The sequence below is a fragment of the Poecilia reticulata genome, chromosome 2 (genome assembly GCF_904066995.2).
Source record: "Poecilia reticulata chromosome 2, P_reticulata-male-v2, whole genome shotgun sequence".
Classification (NCBI taxonomy): Eukaryota; Metazoa; Chordata; class Actinopteri; order Cyprinodontiformes; family Poeciliidae; genus Poecilia; species Poecilia reticulata.
This window is the reverse complement of record NC_088831.1, coordinates 18,829,715-18,846,108: the sequence shown is the minus strand read 5'-3', so window position 1 is coordinate 18,846,108 and position 16,394 is coordinate 18,829,715. Positions and strand designations below refer to the sequence as shown.

General features: G+C 41.9%; 1 protein-coding gene across 2 annotated transcripts in view; it reads right to left on the bottom strand.

Annotated features, from left to right (window-relative positions):
- Positions 1 to 1,114: 1,114 nt before the first annotated feature.
- The window catches only part of LOC103481532 (dual specificity calcium/calmodulin-dependent 3',5'-cyclic nucleotide phosphodiesterase 1A), a 48,989-nt gene continuing 33,709 nt past the window's right edge, over positions 1,115 to 16,394 (bottom strand). For both annotated transcript variants that reach the window (XM_008437055.3, XM_081599313.1), the window contains 12 exons: positions 13,779 to 13,845; positions 11,572 to 11,688; positions 11,056 to 11,196; positions 10,661 to 10,761; positions 10,313 to 10,438; positions 9,548 to 9,649; positions 8,280 to 8,400; positions 7,110 to 7,191; positions 6,897 to 7,017; positions 5,203 to 5,387; positions 4,492 to 4,686; positions 1,115 to 4,406 (listed from right to left, as the gene is read on the bottom strand). In XM_008437055.3, the coding sequence (XP_008435277.1) occupies positions 4,360 to 4,406; positions 4,492 to 4,686; positions 5,203 to 5,387; positions 6,897 to 7,017; positions 7,110 to 7,191; positions 8,280 to 8,400; positions 9,548 to 9,649; positions 10,313 to 10,438; positions 10,661 to 10,761; positions 11,056 to 11,196; positions 11,572 to 11,688; positions 13,779 to 13,845 (1,405 nt within the window). In that variant the 3' untranslated portion in view covers positions 1,115 to 4,359. The remainder of the gene's footprint in view (positions 4,407 to 4,491; positions 4,687 to 5,202; positions 5,388 to 6,896; positions 7,018 to 7,109; positions 7,192 to 8,279; positions 8,401 to 9,547; positions 9,650 to 10,312; positions 10,439 to 10,660; positions 10,762 to 11,055; positions 11,197 to 11,571; positions 11,689 to 13,778; positions 13,846 to 16,394) is intronic.

Below are 16,394 nucleotides of genomic sequence, written 5' to 3'. Positions count from 1 at the left end.
AAACATCCATCTGTTTTAAGGCATAAGAAATTATTTTGAAAAGCTTGAAAGGCTGTAGGAAGGAAGATCATAGCAGCATTCAGGAGGAACATGAGATTAAAACATCACCTGGTCCACAAAGGTCAGATCAGACAATCAGCATTAAACCTTTGGTCAGGGTCAGGGGTTACGGTTAGGAGCCAGCACCTGAGAGGGAAGTACATCAGGCCCAAATAGTTTGAATTTCTTTTGTAATCCTCCCCTAATGGATCCTGTCTTGACGGATTAAAGCATACATGTCAAACTTGAGGCTCGTGGGCCAAAACTGGCCTGACGTGGCTTTTTGTGTGGCCCTCGAGACTCCAGACACTAAATTACATCAAACATCCACCCAGTTTTCTGTTATTTATTCTGTGATTGTGGAAAATCACGGAAAATCAACAGATTTCCGCATTTTTTCCCCGCTAATGCGTAACTGTAAGTTTATTGCAAATTTTCCACAAAAAAAAAAACATTGGGTTTAACTGACTATCAACTCCCACCTATAGGTGGCAGTATTTTGTACTTTTGCGACACCGCTGCCTCAGCCTTATTTGACATCGTTATTAATTTGTTCATCATCGACACCAACAATTAACAAAATCACTACAAGCGCCATACATAAATGCAAATATTGCTAAATTCCTTGAAACTATTTCTAAACTAGTTCCACAAAACGAGTTAATTGCAAAAACAAACAAAAAACTAAACAAAATCGCAAAATCATGAAGGGACTGAGCAATATGAGATGTTTAATTTTAAGTAGTACTTCTAATATTCAAAGACAGGTATTTATTATTATTTTAACAGTTTATAATGGGTTTTATCAATATATTCTGGCATGGCCAGCCCTTTAAGAACATTTATTATCTTGATCTGACACCAAAACGAAAATGAGTTTGACACCCTTACATTAACGTATCTGTCATGCAGAATCACAGCCAAAGTATTTAAGTGTTTACAGTAATTTAAAAAGGTTATGTCTCATCTTTGGGAATATTTAGTTCCATTTTTTTTGTGAAATGCCTATGATACAATCTCAAAGATGGCAGAAGTTCACCTAAAATGTAGAAAAAAAAGATCAGAGCAAAGAAGCAAGAGTTTAGGATGTTTAATACAATAAATGACTGTACAGCAGACACACACACACACTCTCTCTCTTTCTCTGTGTGTCTTGCTCGGCCTCCCATCCCAACATACACGCTCTGTAACACAATGAGCCAAGGAAACACAACGACCACAGCAAACATCGCATGAACAAACACAGTGATCTGAGCATCTACAGAGCCTTCACTGTTGGTCATCTTGGCTTAGCGCTTGGCTCTTTGGCCATTCATGTGGAAACCAACAATGACCTCATCGCCATGGTAATACTGCGGCGGTCCCGTCATTTTTCACAGTCAGCAGCTGCAACGGTAACACAGAGAAGAGAAACTGCCCGGACGACGAGCTGCTGTTTTAAAGGAGTAATCTGGTTATTTTCAGATGACTGGGGCCGCCACTGATCTGTCTCCATGTGGAGGGCTCGTCTCTGCAGTTCACACAAGCATGGCACAGATCATAATATTATGCTATGGACACATTGTCCTAAAGAACAAGAAGACATTCCGTGCTGTAGAAAACATCTCATGAAGAAGACACAACGCAGTAAAATCCAGACCACCTCGCTGTTGCTGCTCTGCTCCCCACCTGGACTCGCAGCAATCTGTGTTGCCAGAGTCAAACGTTACTTTGACAGCACAAAGCGCTTCGTGTCATCCCAGGAAGAACTAACGGAGTTGTGACAACTGCTGGGTCTCTAACCAGAGAGACGCAAGATAAGAACCTAGGGGCGATAGAGTCTATTGAATTCAAGATGGTGTCGAACAGCCACATTTATTTTTATGAGTTGTTAAAATAAATGGATGTCTGAAGCGTCGCCTAAATTGTTCAGCTCTTACATTCCTCTTCTTCGTTTAAGGCAGTGCGCGTTGTCATGGACCGATGGACGAAGGACTCAAACTGAGGCTCACAATCAGACAGACCAGTATCCGATGACAGAGAAGTTTTTATTTGACTGAGACTAAGACAGATGCAGAAAGTCCATAAATAAAAATATAAAGAACATCTGAATGAGAGACAATTTAAAATAAAGGAACACAGGAGGAAACCATGGATATGAGAAGAGAGGACAGAGTAACCCCGTGTACTCTGGATAATAAAGTAGAGAATAAATTTTGGGAATGCAAGGGTTAAGTGAAAGCAGGATGTGAAGGGTAGAAGAAATTAAACAACATCTTAGGACATGAAACACAAAACAAAAACTGAGACGTGTCATCTGAAATAGCTGCTGAGCTCAAGGTCAACTGGACTTTCAAAGGTCACGAATGAAAAACCCACAAAGATCACTGACATGACTTGAAATGGACAAAAGTAATAAATAAAATTCCTTGAAAATGAACCACTGAAAATCAGACGTTTCTTCTCAATCGTGTTTCAGCAGAATCGTTTTAAAAAGCCGACCGGTGCAACATGCCTGGACAAAAATGATGGTACCTGCAACTTCATATTTCTGCTGCTCAACTTTTTAAGGTAACAACTGCAATCAATCTCTGTAAGCGTCAGTGAGGCTTCTGCACCTGTCCACAGGGATTCTGCCACATTCCAGGGCAAACTGTCTGAGGTTTGAAGGGCGTCTTCTCCCGATGGCGTATTTCAGCAGAAAGACGTCCTATTGAATGTAGAAGGACAATTCAGAACAGTCCAATGTTTTGCTCCTAGCCATTCTTGGGAGATTTTAGCTGTGTTTTGTGTCACTATTGTGTTGGAAGACACTAGGCAGCGTATTTCTCTCCAGAACGCTCCCTTGAGATTTAATTTTATTCTGCACAGATTTCAGAGGAAGCAAAGCAAAGCAGCCCCAGAACATTACCCAGCCTCATCTATGTTTGACAGCAGAGACTGTGCTCTTTTCTAGTTCTGCTTCATTTTTGTGTGTGTGAATGAACAAACAGCCGATATGTCCTGTGAAAAAACTCAAATTTTGTCTCATCTGTCCAATGGACATTCTCCCAGAAGCTTTGTCAATATGACAAAAACTTCTCCACTTGTAATATTATTCACATTTTGCTAATCTATTGTGATTTTCATCAATGCCATATGAGATGGAGATCATTGGAGACAATTTTTTTTTTTTACAATTACATTGAGTTTCAGATTTCACACCAAATCCCAGAGGAGTTGAAAAGCAGGCTTTATGGATGCAGAGCAAAAAGCGAATGAGGAAGTTAAAACTACATCTATTGATCAAAATACGCAACTATCAAACCTCAGACCTCACCGTGTCGGACCGTGCTGCCATAAAGACCTCTAAAGGGGAGCGGCAAAAGCAAAGGAGGTGGACTAGTGGTGCTTTTCAACAAGCATGGTGACATGCAGGACATGTTATTGTGAAATATCATCTCTGCTGCCTGGAAGTTGAACTGTTAGCATCGTAGCATAGCATTGCTGTCATGAGCCTGTCGTACAGCCACAGCCTTCAGTCAGAGGCCTCTTCTAATTGGCTGCAAGACTTGATTTGATTTGATTTGATCCCTCCTGCCACATGGATGATCTGAGTTACAATATTTACTTTTTTAATTGACCAAAGTTCCTGCACAACATTGAAATGGAACTCAGGTAAAGTGGTGGCGAACGTTGGCAGACGTCGAGGCCTGAAGAAGATATCAAAGTAATTTAAGGAATTTAAAAGCTCGTTTGCGTCAGCATACTTACATCGGCTTCGTTTACTTTGATTCGACGAGCATCTCAACACACCAAGGTCTTCCGTCGCAGACGCGGAGGTGTGACTGGGTGAATGCGACATACCTGAAAATGTGAAGTTGGAGCAGAGAGCAGAGCAGCAGCGACGCCTCACTCCCACCACGGATCACTGACGGCGCCTAAACAAAACCACACGCCCGCCGACGTCACCGCCACGGCTGCTTCTTAACAGCTTCGTGTTTCATTCATCCTGATAAACGACATTTTGTCTGCGGTAATCGTGAACTGGGATTCGCCAGCCATCACACACTCTTTGGTTTTTCCAGACAATTTACCTCTGAGCCTGACAGAAAACGAACCAGGAAGCTGCTAAGAAGCCATGATCTGAATGGGGGGGGAAGATGGTCACTCCAAAGTATGATTTATCCACATTCACTTGTAAACAGATAATCTGGAGGCCCTCTGGGGGCCGCAGAGGGGCCACTGAGTCAGCTTCTTTACACAGAAGAGTCTAAACCCTAGTGGTTACTGCAACCGAGCTGCCTGTTGCCATGGTGATCTGCCAAAGTCAGATTAATAGAGGACTTGTAGTTTGCGTCATCAGGCATTTTCAGGCACTTTGTCATCCTCCTCTTCCTCCTCTGCCCCTGCAGAAAGTTAACGCGGTAGTGTGTGAGTTTTTATCCACATCTGGAGTTAAAAAAGCTTTTTTCTGTCACATCGTCTTCATACCGTTCCAGGTCAGGTGGTCCGCGGCCGTGTGGTCAGGTGATTCATCATCGCACTTTTCAGCTGGAGCGCAATCGTCTGAGTTCTGCGCCGGATCTGTGACGCCGTGGCCAGACGAGGCCTGAGACGGGGCGTCCGAGCCGATGTCTTCACCTTCGTCTTTCGCCTCGGTCTCCTCTTTCTCCTTCTTGGCCAGCTCTGCTCCGGGAGTAAAGACACAATCAACGAGGTCAACGAGAAGCGTTTTAAAAGCTAAAGATCAGAACTCTGCAGGTTCAGAATAACCCTGGGCTGCCATGAAATGATGACGGGAGCAGAAACTGCTTGTGTCTGAAATGGAGCCCATCGGTCAGCAGAGATTTCTGAATCTGTAAGGAAGCCTGGTAAAGCTTATGACACCAACTTAAAATATTTAACAATGCTTGGATATTTTTTTTTTATTCATAACAGTGATATTCGACAAGTGGATTCGGTTGCTACAGTAACTGTGGGAGGGGCCTAAGAGGACATCTGAGTGGTCCAAATGTCCATGAAATGTCCTGGATAAAAAGAACTTTGGTTCTGTTCGTGTCTAGAGTAAAAAAAAAATTTTCTTAATCTAACAAGATAAATTGTGTTTTTTTTGTTCCCTTAAACATCATTAAGCAAACAACATTGTGTAGTTTTCAATCAGTTTTTAGGCCAAACCAAGTGTTTGTTCTTGCGCCTGCTTACCGTGCACAGACAGCTCCTTCCATCGATCTTTGTTGCTGGTGATGACGCTGGAGAGGTGGTGCCTCAGAGCTGGCAGGTCAATGGCTGTCAGGGAAAAGTTCATCTGTCCGTCGTCGGTGTTTCCATGGCGATTACTGCTGTGTCTCTGCACTGACTCCACAGTGACTGAACCGCTTCCTGTTAGGCTGAATGAAAGCAGCGTCGTGCAGAGCGTAAGTGAGGTGCCGATGAATTGTTCGCATCCACTAAGAGCATTCGGAGAACATCGACACGGAGGAAATCTTACAAACAGCTTTCATGTGCATGTTGAGATGCATGACTGACAGTCGACTGGATTAATGATTAAGAATATCGCTGGTCGTACTGATGCCTTGAAACCAACCGTGAGAATTACGAGGGCTACTTCTGACCCTGCAAAACTTTATTTTCATAAAGCTACACTGCAAAGACACAAAATCTTACCAAGTATTTTTATCACTTGAAATAAATCAAAACTAATTTCTCAGTAAGAGAGGGTAGATTTTTAATAATTCCTATATTTGTTAAATTACTTATTTGGTTTTTGAGTAAATAACGGTGAAAAAGTACCAGCTCCATCGGCAGATTGCATCACCTATAACAAGACCTTTTTCTCATACACTGAAATAATCTGCCAATGCAGCTGGTACGTTTTCATCAATATTAAGGAATTATTTTCTCAAAACCCAAATTTCAAACATTTTATGCTTCAGAGTGATCATTTTTAAAGATTTGATGATAGATATGATTTAATGAGACTCATATAATCATATAATATTACACACTAAGGTTACCCATGCGTCTTGTGTAAGCCTAGATACCATCCTATTTAGCGAATAATAAAAGGGAGAAGCTGATAGCTGCTGGCACAGTGTTTAGAGTTAAGTAATTGGATTTCCTGTGGAACAAAAGACTTCCTAATTCTGTCCGCTGAAGTTCTCAGCGACTAAACGTTTCCCTCTGCCTGGCGAATGTGCTGAGTCAGAGTGATTCTCCGAGCCGTTTCCTCATGCTCCTTTGAGGATTTCATCTCCATACCAGCCACAGAGACAGTCTGTCCAGTCCTTCATCGCTCCGTTCTTAATGGTTAATGCTTTCCTAGTTCTTGCTAATCAGTCAACCCAAACCTCTTACAGACTGAAACCACGGTAACTCCTCCAAAAATTGGCATCTATTTTTTGTGGTTTTTATCTGCAGGAGGTCAGACTTGAATCAATCCTCACATCCCACTACCAGTTAGTTCTCTGTACTTTATCTCATGTCCATCCTTATTGCATAACAAAGTAGCATTGTCCAAAAACGTTTCACTTACTGTCATGATCCACTGTTTGTAACTAAAGTCGGATGTGTGGAAGGAAGAAGGAGTGCCTAAAGTACATTGCCCTGAGGTGCATCAGTGGAGCTGACCACAGTCTCAGAGAAGCCGTGTGGTCTCTTGGTGAGGTAATCTGTTTTCCCTCATCTTCCAGATCTTTACTCTGGAGCTGGACGGTACTGCGACCAGGAGAAACCAGAGCATGTGACCCCAGCAGCACCAACCCCCTGCTCTATGCAGTCGGTTCATAATCACCTTCTCCAGTGTCATTAAAAGCATAATCTGTGCAGTTTACTGTTTTCTGCTGTTACAATTCCCTGTTCTTCATTATTAGTAATGTCACTGAAGACGGTGTTACTACCTGGACCTTCTGTTTCCACTCTCTTTGGCCTTCCTGTCTTCTTCTATCAGAGGTCCGATCACCTTCTCTGTTGTGTCAACCAGGACAGTGAAAGTGGGCTCCACGATAAAGTCTATGAAACCTACAACCAGAGAGGCAGATGAATGAGTGAACGCATTAGCATTTCTTTATAAATGTGATAAACCGAAGCATGGAGCAGGGTCAGGTTGGTACCGATCTGTGACTGGGCGATCATGGTGGCTTTGCGGTCACAGAGTGGAGAGAAAGGAAGACCGAGTTCCACCTCTTTATCTCCCTAAAGAAGAAACAAAATACGAAAGTTGAGTTTTTTTAGGTTTTTTTGTTGTTTTTTTTACACTCTCAAATCCGGTCTGTGTGCTTTTTGAATCATTTTCAAACCAACCTTGACAAACGAAGCAAACAGAGCATAAGCAGGCAGCTTTTGAACCTCCGGTATCTAACGGTGCGTTTACACCAAACGTGTTGGGTGTGTTAAAAACGCATCCGACCCTTCAAGTTTGATGCGTGTGCACTTTGAACACAGACGCTTGACATTTAGCTCTACATCTGGCGCTTCACACGTCTGGTTTACATTCAAAGTCTATGTGGAGACGCGTCAAGAGTGTATCAAGGGTGCGTTAGACGCACTAGTCGTTGTTTTCCGTTGCCAGTCTATTTGTAAGACACGCAGGACATGTTAGATGTGCCTGATGCATTACATCCTCCAAGCGCTTCAAATCACACAGCAACGGGCCCTCGACGCACCTCCACATAGACTTTGAATGTAAACCAGACGCGCCTGATGTGTTTGGTATGAACGCACCAAAGGAGGCAAAATCAGTTGGTGCCTCCTTTCCAACACACTAAGCTAAGAGTTCTTAAGAGTTCATTTCTGACTTTGTTTTAGATCTGACAACAGAAATGGAAAAATAAAAACATCTGAGTGACGAGGTTTATCAAGATTTTTTGTGACATTGTCCTTGTTAAAACACAAACACACAGATGACGATAAGATGGCTGAGACTAAATCGTATATTCTGCATAATGACGTAATTGAAATGCAAACTTAAGAAATAACTTCAAAAAAAGTTATTTCTTAAGTTCTTATACAGATTTTATGTTTTCAAATGATGTGAATTTAGCACAAAAACGCTGGCTCAGTGTTTAGAGGTAAGTAATTGGATTGCCAGCAAAATAAAAGACCTCCTAATTATGTCCGTTCAAGCTCAGCCACTCAGGGTTTCCCCTGTGTATTATAAGCCTGGCGGGCTGCCAGGATTTACATGCCCTCAGGACCAAGCTCGTTCAAGTTGTGTTTAGTCCTGGGGACTGAGAGAACTTGGCAGCTCAGGTTCAGGAGAAGCAATACATCAAACTGTGCACCTGTCTGAAGAACTCTTCCATCAGGCTGTGAGTCCAGTGGTAGTGCAGCGGCCAGGCTTTGGCAGGATGACTGATGTCTGCTGCGTGAAGCATCAGAGATAAAACCTTCACTTTGTCTATACTGGAGACAGACAGACAAACAACAAAGATTTAGTAGCAGCGTAAAAGGCACAAACTACTCCAGAAATAGTTTTGTTATTCCTGAACCACAGCTCAATCTAAAAAGAGACTGCCGGCGTGGCAGCCGTATGCTAGGTAAAAGCTGCCGGGTGTTTTCTTTTGTATTGTCAGTGCTGTTTACAGAGAGTACAGTCAGCCTCAGAAACACAGGCAGAATCAGCATGCTGACAGGCTGATGACAGCGTCTTCCCCCAAAATCTCATCCAAGCGTGAGGTGAAGAGCGTGACAGCCGCCTCCCTCCGCACCTTCTGCAGCATTGACAAACAGAGAGAGAGAGAGAGAGGCAGGAACCGGACCGGTCGGACTCGGCGCTAATCCTGTGAAACTCTCTCTCTGAGCGGAGCCCCTACAGGGACATACTGGCCAATCTGGTCCTGGTCCAGCAGCCTGCAGGACCTTATGTTGGGCCGTTGCACCAAACTCCCACTGTTGATCTAGTCGTGTCCGTCAGATGGACCGGCCTCACACGTCTTCCAGGAAACGGCGCTCACGACGAAGGATCTAAATTTGGAAGTTTGACTGCTGATGAATCTGAATTGGGTCCTAAAGTAAAAGTATTTTCTGTCCACCCAGGAGGAAAACTTTGGACCTTTTCTCAAAGCTTGTTTCAAAGCCGTTGTGCAGTATTCACAAGTAGCCCCACACCTTTCAGGCTGTTTCAAGAAGCGTCAACACATGAAATTGGAAACTTTTTGCTGAAACTGAATGGCTAATGTAATGCAGACTGGTATAGAGGTATGATAAGGTTTTTTGTTTAACATTTTATGACCTAAGTTTCAAATATCCGATTGGATATTTTTGCTTACACAGTTTCAAAAGTATAGTTTGCAACCTATTAGCAACACATCAGTTAAATAGTGCTAACAAATACTTTATACTCCCAACTTTTACTATGTTTCATATGCGACCACATAGAAGTGGGGGAGCTAGAGACCTAGAGCTCCCCCTTGTGGCTGACTGATGAAAGATTTTCTAAATATAATGCAAAATATTAAGAATTGTTATATGTGTCTATAACTACAATTCAACATGAGGATTCTTTAAAAAAAAAAGAAAAAAAAAAGATAATGTCTGGTGACGTACTGACCCGTTTGTCTGTGTCAGGGCGTTCCTCATGGTCTTGATCTGCTGGAAGTGGCAGGACATGTCTGTGGACATCACCATCTCTATCACCAGAGCCCTCAGCTCCCTGCCAGAAAATCAACACAATGAATCCCTACAGATCAGTTTGTGGGACAGAGACATATTCTCTGGAAGAGAATACCATCAGTTTTTATTTGGTCGACATAAACTTTTGAAAAAAAAAAAAGCTTTTGATTCCCAAACATGGGCCCTGTTTGCGTCTGGCCACCACAAAAAGCATCAAAGTGCAGGTAAAGCTGTGAAGATACAGCAGAAACAGTGACCACAACTTTAAATGTGAAATTCTGTTTTACAATAAGTGTTGCACACAGCTCTCTGCAAGCGTCTGAAGCGACCACCTCTGCCGTGGACGACTTTACAGTCGATGTGGCAGGAAAACACAAAGAACAGTAAACACAGCATGAGAGAAACGGCTGCCACACAGCGATTCGCTCTTGATGATGTTCATGTCTAAATTGGTGAAATCTGGTTTGAAACATGTCAGGAATTCTGTATTTTTATTCCCTTTGTGACGTTTGGTTAGAGTTTAGGCAGATGACCATCTACAGTCGTTGTGTTACTGTGACACATATGCTGCGTCGCCTAATGACGCAGCATATGTGCCTACTGGATGTTTTAGTTTGTGTTAAAATGAACTGGTGAATGTCTGCTGGTCAGGCTGGAGGCTGGGAGGATGCAGGAACGCTCCTCAGTAAGAGGCGAAGCGAACCTCCAGTCTTCTTTGTTCAGGTTGACCAGGATGTTCATGTCCTCCTCGGCCATCAGCTTGTAGGCGGCGCTGACGTGATGGTTCTCCAGCACCGACCTGTCATTGTACAGGATGGCAACCTCTGACCTGACGGATGGATAAAAACTGTTCAGATTTCACAGACCTCAAATGCAACATGGTTGTCTAATTGGCTCCAGTTTCGGGGACCGTTGCCAAGAGACGACACACGATTCCTAGTTGATGAACTTCTAGTTTCTTTTTTTTCGATCTTAAAGGTTTGTGAGCCCAGGATGCGTTCCAACACACACAACCAATGATCCTTTCCACTGTTGTTGCCGTGTGTGTTACCTGGTGTGGATGTGGAAGTTGTTTGTAGTTCCCGTGTGTTCAAAGTCATGGATCGCCGCAGCAAAAACCATGGCAAGGATCTCCAGCTCGCTTAGCCAGTGCTACATACACACACACACACACACACACACACACACACACACACACACACACACACACACACACACACACACACACACACACACACACACACACATGCACACGACTCTGTTAATGTGAAAACTTTCTGTTCACAAGCCCTATGAGTAATGAGCATCAAAGCCATTTCTGTTTGCACTGTTTCTGTTGTATGTTTTATTCTTCTAACCCTAAGAAACTCAGAGTCTTTAAACTGGTTGCTTCATGCAGAATCATGAGCAAAAGGCAACATCAATGTGTGTGTGAGTGTGTGTTACCATCAGTCCGGTGTGTAGCATCAGGAAATGGGCTGTCTGCGTGACGTCGGCGGCGTGGATCAGGTTGTGGTAGGGGTTCCTGTGTTTGCTGTAGCCGTTCTCCAGAGCCTCAACAAACTGCACCAGGGCCTGCACAGGGATCTGAGCACAGGACTCCGGCTAGTACCGTTAGCATGAGCAACGCGCTGCTAACCCCGAGCCAATCCTCAAAGCTAATAGAGACAATAGTAATGCGTCTGATTTTGAGTTGATTTAAAGATCGATCATCCATCCATTGTTCCTGTCAAAGTTTCCAAATCTCTGTAAAAGCATCTACCAAGCAGTGACATTTTGTATTTATACTCTGAGTCTGTATGGGTTGTTTTTATCTACAACATGATCCATATTCTTTGACCAATAATTTAGTCAAATGAATTGTTTGCCACGTTTGAGAAAGACTGCTCCCACACGTTATCTTCCACGGTCATTCCTCTAACGTAGGAATCCACCCGAGTAGCCAGATCAAAATGTGTGTACCCTGAACCTGTTGATGAGGTCATAGCGGGTCAGCAGGTCATACACCAGGAATTTGAGGGCGTGTTCTCCAGTGGCCTCGTGGAAGGAAAAAACGTCAAAGGACCACTGATCCACCTCCTGGAAAAAACAAAATGAATGGAACCGTTAAAAAAACATCTAAAAGACAAAAAGCCGAAAAATAAAACTCTGTCAGTGTAATATCACCATTCGTCACTAGGGGGCAGCACGCTATGTTTCTTCAGAAGAGGTAAAGCAGCAATTAAATTAATGAGTGCAATTATTCATTAACTCACAATTACATTTGAAGTTGGTCCCCTCATGATTCATGAGTTTCAGGTCTCCAGAATAGCGAAGGAGAGTAATTAGAAAGATAATTGAATATTCTTTTCTTTTTTTTTTAAGTTTGCACAGGAAGCCCTGAAGAAGGAACATATATCAGGAAACACGCCGCTCACTACATCTACATGATCTAATTCTACCAGCTCTTCCACATCTGTTATTTCTGTTTTTAATCAGACCTGTTTTCAGACTCTTCTGCTGCTTTGGTCTAACAAACGTCCTGCTTGCACACTTTGTTCTTTTTCGCAGTGTTGTTATTTCCCTTTCATTCTTCTTGCAAATGATGCTTTTTCTTTTTTTAAAGATATTATTGGCTCTAGTGGCCTTTATTTGATAGTGAATTGACAGGAAAGTGGGTAATGAGAAAAGAGGAAAACAGGTCAGGAATCGAACCTCCGACATGAGAACTACGGTCGCCATATGTGGGTTGTGCTTAAACCCTGGATCACCACAGCTCTTAAAAATGATGCTTTTTCTTTGTCTTTACACATCCTCCTTTCTCCAGTTTGTGACTATTTTTACAGCAGAAATGTATCCACACCCCTTGCTCTAAATGTGATCCGTTACCACATTTTTTTCATGTTACAAATTTCAATATGTTTTACTGGGATTTTATATGACAGACCAACAATGGTTCTTAATTGTGGGGTTGAAAGAAAATAGTTTCCTACACGGTTTACAAAATCTTTTTACAAGTAAACAACTCAAGTGATTGAAAATGCCCATTAAAAACAATTTCACACTTGTGGTGTTTCCATTAAATAAGAATCGCATTTAAAATCACACATGAGTACGTTTCTCCACGCGATTCGTCATATAAAACCAAGCCGCGCCTTCGTCCTCCTGCTACTTTGTCTTCTTCGTGGTTTGTGCCAGTGGCAACATCTGGTTGTGGATCATTTGACTCGTGTGATGCAAAAAAAAAGTGTTTCCAATGCAGTTTTGCGGAATAAACAAATTTGTATACAGACAAAAAAAAACACCTCATCCTAATGGCAAAACTTTTTATTGACAAACGTTTTTCCGTAATTGCGCGAATTAATCTTCGAAATTTTAAATTGTGCAGTTATATGGTCGATGGAAACACAGTACGTACTGGAGAACTGGCAAAACATAAATCTAACAGAAAAAAAGAATAAATAGTCAAAGATTTAATTAAACTCTAAATCCCTGAATGATGTCCAGGTTCGCTCTGGGTTCCTGCATGTTGTCGCTAGCTTGATCTGGACGTGTGTTAGCTTTCGCTTCCAGATCACTCTAATTTTGGCCTTTGGGAATCTGTACCAGTGTTTAATTGCTCGAGGTGCTTCTCCTCCCATTCATTACAAGTTTTGAACGAGGTTTTCGAGGTTAGAAGAGAGGCTTTGATGTGACCGTTTTACTTCATCGTATCACAGTAAAGGGAGACAAATACGTCTGCTAGTCACACTTTTTTAGATTTCCATGAAAAGCACCTTTTTGCTCTTCGTCTTAACAGGCATAAAGCACTTTTTGTTGGTTTTGTTGGATTGCAATGTGGCAAACATCAAGGGACAGTAATACTTTTTTCAAAGTTCTGTAGTTTAATAAGGTATTTTGTTTTATGTCTTCAATTATATTTTTCTGCCTCCGTTTTCTCACGTTTCCTGTGACTTCTAGTTCCTGTTTTCCCTCTTCTGCATCAGTTCCCTAAACGCCTCATTTCTTTTTCTTCGTCTCTAATTTACCCCATCCCTTTTTTTATCGGCTCTCTGCACTAAATGGAACCGATTTCCTGCTTGTCACTTTAACTTTTCCCCTCTTCCACCTGAACAAAGGATCGATACAAAAAACGTCCACATCCTGGAACAGGGTATTTACTTTTTTCTTTTCTTTCTCTTTTTTTTTACCTTGAGAGCTGTCAGAGCTGTGGGAGGGTAGGTCAGCCCAGCCATGTTAGAAGTCCGTCTGTACATCCTGTTGTCACACGCACACACACACACACACACACACACAAACACACAGATAAAAATATCACACACCAATCTCACACCTATAAATATGGGCAGTGGCATGCATATAAACACCTCTCACACAGACCCCCTCCCGACACCCTCCTCCACAGCTTGAGACCAGGATGGATTGTTTGTTGCCACGGCAACCCTGCTCCAAACACACACACACACACACACACACACACACACACACACACACACACGCCTGGCTGCAGCAGATATTTTTTGATTTCATGCGTCATTAAGCTGCAGCAGATGAACTGATACTGCGTTCTTTCACTGCGACTCATTTACAACCTAATGATATCGGAGCTCATAAGTTTCCCTGTGTGCCGTTCGCCTGTAGCGCGCGTGCTAACGTCATTACGCTTCGTGTTCGACCTCTTAATCACATCTGCTGTCAGCCCAGATGCTCGCCTATGTTTACTTTGAAGAAAACCTACGACTGCTGCTCCCTCTGCGTTCTGCCGGCACTCCTGATTTCTGATCAACATGGAAACAACGGAACATTTGGAAGTGTAATTTTGTCTGAAAGGGTGCAATTTACCTTCTACATTTACATCAAACCTGTCTCTTTTTTTTTCTTTTAAATGCATGTACTTCAACTTTTGACAACTCCTAGAAGTTGTTTTTTTTCTACTAAAGACGACAAAATGACGCTGAATGAAAACTTTCTCAGGGTGAACCACAGGAACTCTAATTACGAGCTCTTAAACCTTTTCACATTTTGTCACATTACAGCCATCGACTCTGGTGCATCTTGTTGACAGATCATCACTAAGCAGCGCATGTTTGTGAAGCGAGAGGAAATGGATGCCTGGTTTTCACGTTTACTTGCAAATACAGATCTTAAAAGTGTGGCATGCAAATGTATTCAGGCCTTTTAAATCTGACATATACAGTTTCCCACAAATCCTGCACAAATTTCTCAAAGACAGGGGGCAGGAGAGGGGGCAAGAAAAGGACAAAAAGAAAAGAAATCATTTTTAAATCACATATTTCAATTATTTTTAGAAATGTTTTTCAATCATTATTGTAAAAATATCAGTTAAAATGACTTATTGAAGACGGAGATGTATGGTTGCTTTTGTTGTTCCATAGAGGGGAAATGCAGGAACACTGGGAAATGCTGCAGATCATTTTCAATGCACCGTTTCCTCTGTGAAACATGGTGACAGCAGCATCATGCTGTGGGACTGCTGCTCTCCAACACAAACACGGACGTCTGAGCTGATGGGGCGCGGGCTGAAGCTAATGAAGGGAATCAAAGTTTAAAGTGGATCTGAAAGTCATTGACTAACGCTACTGCATACATTTCAGAGAGTCGTTTGTAAAAGACGATTACAAAACCGGCATCAATTCCCTTCCACTTCACATTTACCAACAATTTGTTGTCTCAGTCAGTCATATAAAATACCAATGAAACATACAGAGGTGAGTCGCTGCAATGTGACAAAAGGCAACAAAGTTCCCAGGCTGCATGAAGAATATTTGTTATCGTAATCTGTAAAGAAATGAAAACAAAAAGGAATGCTCATCTGGCATCACCCTGTTGTTTTCTGAAGTGTTGCTTTAATGTGTTAGCATCTCTAGTTATTTCTTACCCCAAGATTTTTCACAGTTTCACGTGTCTCTTTCTCACTTTCACAATTTCTCACGTTTTTATATCCCATATATGCATAAGATTACAGATCTATTTAGTGTCTTTGACGCTAGCTATATTTTTAAATATGATATTGATTAGTCGGTGACAAAAGGTGTTAGGTGGAAACAAAACCAAACTGAAGTAACTTTCATTAGAGAATTTGATGTCTTAGGAACTTGTTGAAGTAAGCAGCTTAGTAGTGGTAACAAACCTAGAGCTAAACAATGATGACGATGTTTAGCACAATGTTATTATTATTATTATTATTATTATTATTATTATTATTATTATTATTATTATTATTATTTCTTCGTTTCCTGTCAGAAGCAAACTTCTTGATTGAATGAAATTATGTTAATCTAAAATTACAAGAGGTTTGATTAATTTTTGGCTCAACTGTTTGTGTTTTTCCAAGTTGCTCTTTCCTATATAGCAACATGTGTTGCTGCACTAAAACGGATGGAGGTCGAAATATAGAGAAATAAAAAGAATATTGTGTACCTTGGGATCGAGAGCAGAGTGTACAGTGTTCAGCTGTGTGTGGACAGGGTATGTTACTTTTTTGTGACCTAAATGTCTCAGTTTTTGTATTTTTTTTTCTTTCAGAGGCTACAGCATGCTGTCAGTGTTCCTTTGAGTTTTGAGCATCCGGCATGCCGACGTGAGTAAATCTAACTCCTGCTATTTTTGGGTCACTGATGTGATATGTCTTGAGTTGCAGTTTTCTGATTCTGGTGCAGCATGTATGGAGAGTGAGAGCTTCGGTTTTCATGTTGCAGAATTTTATGTCGAAAGTCTAAGGTCATCTCAAAGGATTATTATCCTTTGGCATTACTTTTGTGTGCTTGCGCTTGTTAGATTTTTAA